Source organism: Branchiostoma floridae, chromosome 3 (assembly GCF_000003815.2).
Source record: "Branchiostoma floridae strain S238N-H82 chromosome 3, Bfl_VNyyK, whole genome shotgun sequence".
NCBI classification, from domain to species: Eukaryota; Metazoa; Chordata; class Leptocardii; order Amphioxiformes; family Branchiostomatidae; genus Branchiostoma; species Branchiostoma floridae.
The window spans coordinates 32362560-32364865 of record NC_049981.1 but is presented as its reverse complement, the minus strand read 5'-3'; the positions used below and the strand labels follow the sequence as shown (position 1 = coordinate 32364865).

The following is a 2306-nucleotide window of genomic DNA, read 5'->3' as shown; positions in this document are numbered from 1 at the left end:
CTGCACCAGTGCAGGTATGCAGAAAAAAGCATTTCGAGCCCTGCATGTAATCTGGACTTGTGTCTGTTCCAGCTGCTGCGAGTCCTGGCCAGTCACAGAGTCAGCGGCAGGTTCCTACGTCAGAAATTTCCCATAAATCCGTGTTTCTTTAGATCTAAGACTGTCATTCTTTAGTTCTATAGCGGTATAATGCTCTAAGGAAAATAATGGTGGTATCAGTCGTGCTGCAGTTTTGGAGTATTTGGAGATTTTGTTTGATGTTCAATGTCGGTGTCGGCATGTCAGGGACCTGGGCTAAACTCTGAACGTGTGTCTGTTCCAGTTGCTGCAAGTCCTGGCCAGTCACAGAGCCCGCGGCAGGTTTCTGCACGTGACAGCGGCGTGTCAGAAGGCGCAGGCCGGCAAGTACAAGATCAGCAAGGATGGCAACAAGCCGCTGACGTACGAGATGGCCAACCCTCCCCACTTCATGGGTGTCAGGAAGTCCTGGAACTCATGGCACACCGGTAAGGAACAGCAGCACGCAAAATATGTAGCTTTTAACAGAACCTACAGTTACAATGTAGATGTGTTAACAGAACCTATTGTTACAATGTAGATGCGTTAACAACCTATTGTTACAATGTAGATGTGTAAATGTGTAACCATTGTCAGGGCTCAAAATACCACCTGCATATGCAGGTAAAATTGGAGCTGTGCAGGTATTTCTGGTGTCTACCTGCACCCAACCTGCACTGGTCCATGTACTGGGTTTTATACATAAATGCCCTATGGTGTAGGTCTGCATGGATTATTATTAGCTACATTGATAAAGCATGAAAGAAAAAACAGCAATGCATGGTTCCTGAACAATTGTAGTATGATTCATAGTTCTTATGTTCAGAGTGGTGCAGGTAAAATTTGTCTGGTGCAGGTATGCAGAAAAGGGTATTTTGAGCCCTGATTGTACAAAGTATGTCATCTAGTGATACACAACCACAGTTCCATAGTCATCTTCATTAATTTTTGTCTTAGTTGCAGGGGCATGTTATCTATGATGTAGTTGGCTACAAATGTTTAAGCTGAGAATAAGTTTAAAGTTATTATATCTTTATGTATTGTTGTTTATTGCCAGCCACAAGACTGGGCAAAACTTTCATAAAAGGTAAACAAACGAACATCTTGCCAAATAGCAGTTACTGTTACTCAAGCAACTGGATATGATTTTGGAAACGGTCAAACATTTCAGAGAACATTTGCAGTCTTTCTTTGGTGACACTGAGCAAATTTTGTCTCATATCCAGTTGCTTGATTAACTGCCACTTGGCATATCTTATTACCTGAATATCTAACCTTCATCCACAAATAAACATCTTGTTTGTCAACGTCTCCTAGGTAACCTATGGGAGCAGCCTGGCGCGGCAGACCGTACGTTCGAGGACATGTTTGTCCGTAAGTTCCTGCAGGGAACCTTCCACAACTGCCTGGCGGATGAGATCATCATCAAGCGGCGACACAACACCATCTACGTGGCTCTCCTCCTCCTGAGGAGGCTGGACCCTCAGAAGTACTACTTCCTGCTTGGGTACACCGAGACGCTGCTGTCTCACTTCTTAAAGTGTGTCGTCAAGCTGGAGATCAGCGTGGTGCCCAGGAAGGTCGTCTACAAGTACATCTGAACTTTTCTTGAAAACGGAACCTAGTATTAAAGGATGCTGGACTTGGTACGAGTACATACTTGGAAAAAGTCTGTTTAAAAAAATGGGACTGAACAGTTTCCTTTTTAGTTGATTGATTTAAAAGTACCCAGGATGGTTGTCTACAAGTACATCTGATTCTGAACTTTTCTAAAGACAGAATCTTCAAGACTCTAGGATTTAAGCATGCTGGTCTTGGTACTAGAAGATATTATTTAGAAAAAGTCTATTGTGAAAAATAGCACTGAACAGTTTCCTTTTTAGTTGAGAATTATATGGATTGATTGAAAAGTTTTCAACTTTGTGATCTATGCCATCCTCTCACAAGATGGAATTGTTCCAACTCAATCAGACAGAGGCATTCCTGGCACTTGTTCAAAGTGCTGGCTCAGGTATACAGCATCACGAGATGTCAAATGCATAGCCTAGAGATGCTAGGCAGAGAAAACAAAGCTGTGTACATGAACAAATTACAGTAAAATGTACGAATGAGAATAAAAGCAAGGTGCTTGATGAGATTGAGAAGTCAGTTTCATTACTAGGTAGGATGAAAGTGATCACTCTCGTTCTGACAAATAAACAAAGCTTTACCATTTAAAAAAGTGCAAATGCTCGCACTGACTGAGTGCC

The 2306-nt window shown here is 42.3% G+C and overlaps 1 protein-coding gene across 1 annotated transcript; it reads left to right on the top strand.

The window, feature by feature from the left end:
* Nucleotides 1-314: 314 nt before the first annotated feature.
* LOC118411441 (28S ribosomal protein S24-A, mitochondrial-like) lies at nucleotides 315-2198 on the top strand. The gene is made up of 2 exons (XM_035813725.1): nucleotides 315-506; nucleotides 1375-2198. Exons 1-2 carry the CDS (start codon nucleotides 449-451, stop codon nucleotides 1656-1658), a joined length of 342 nt encoding a protein of 113 aa, XP_035669618.1. The 5' UTR covers nucleotides 315-448; the 3' UTR covers nucleotides 1659-2198.
* The last annotated feature ends 108 nt before the right edge of the window (nucleotides 2199-2306 follow it).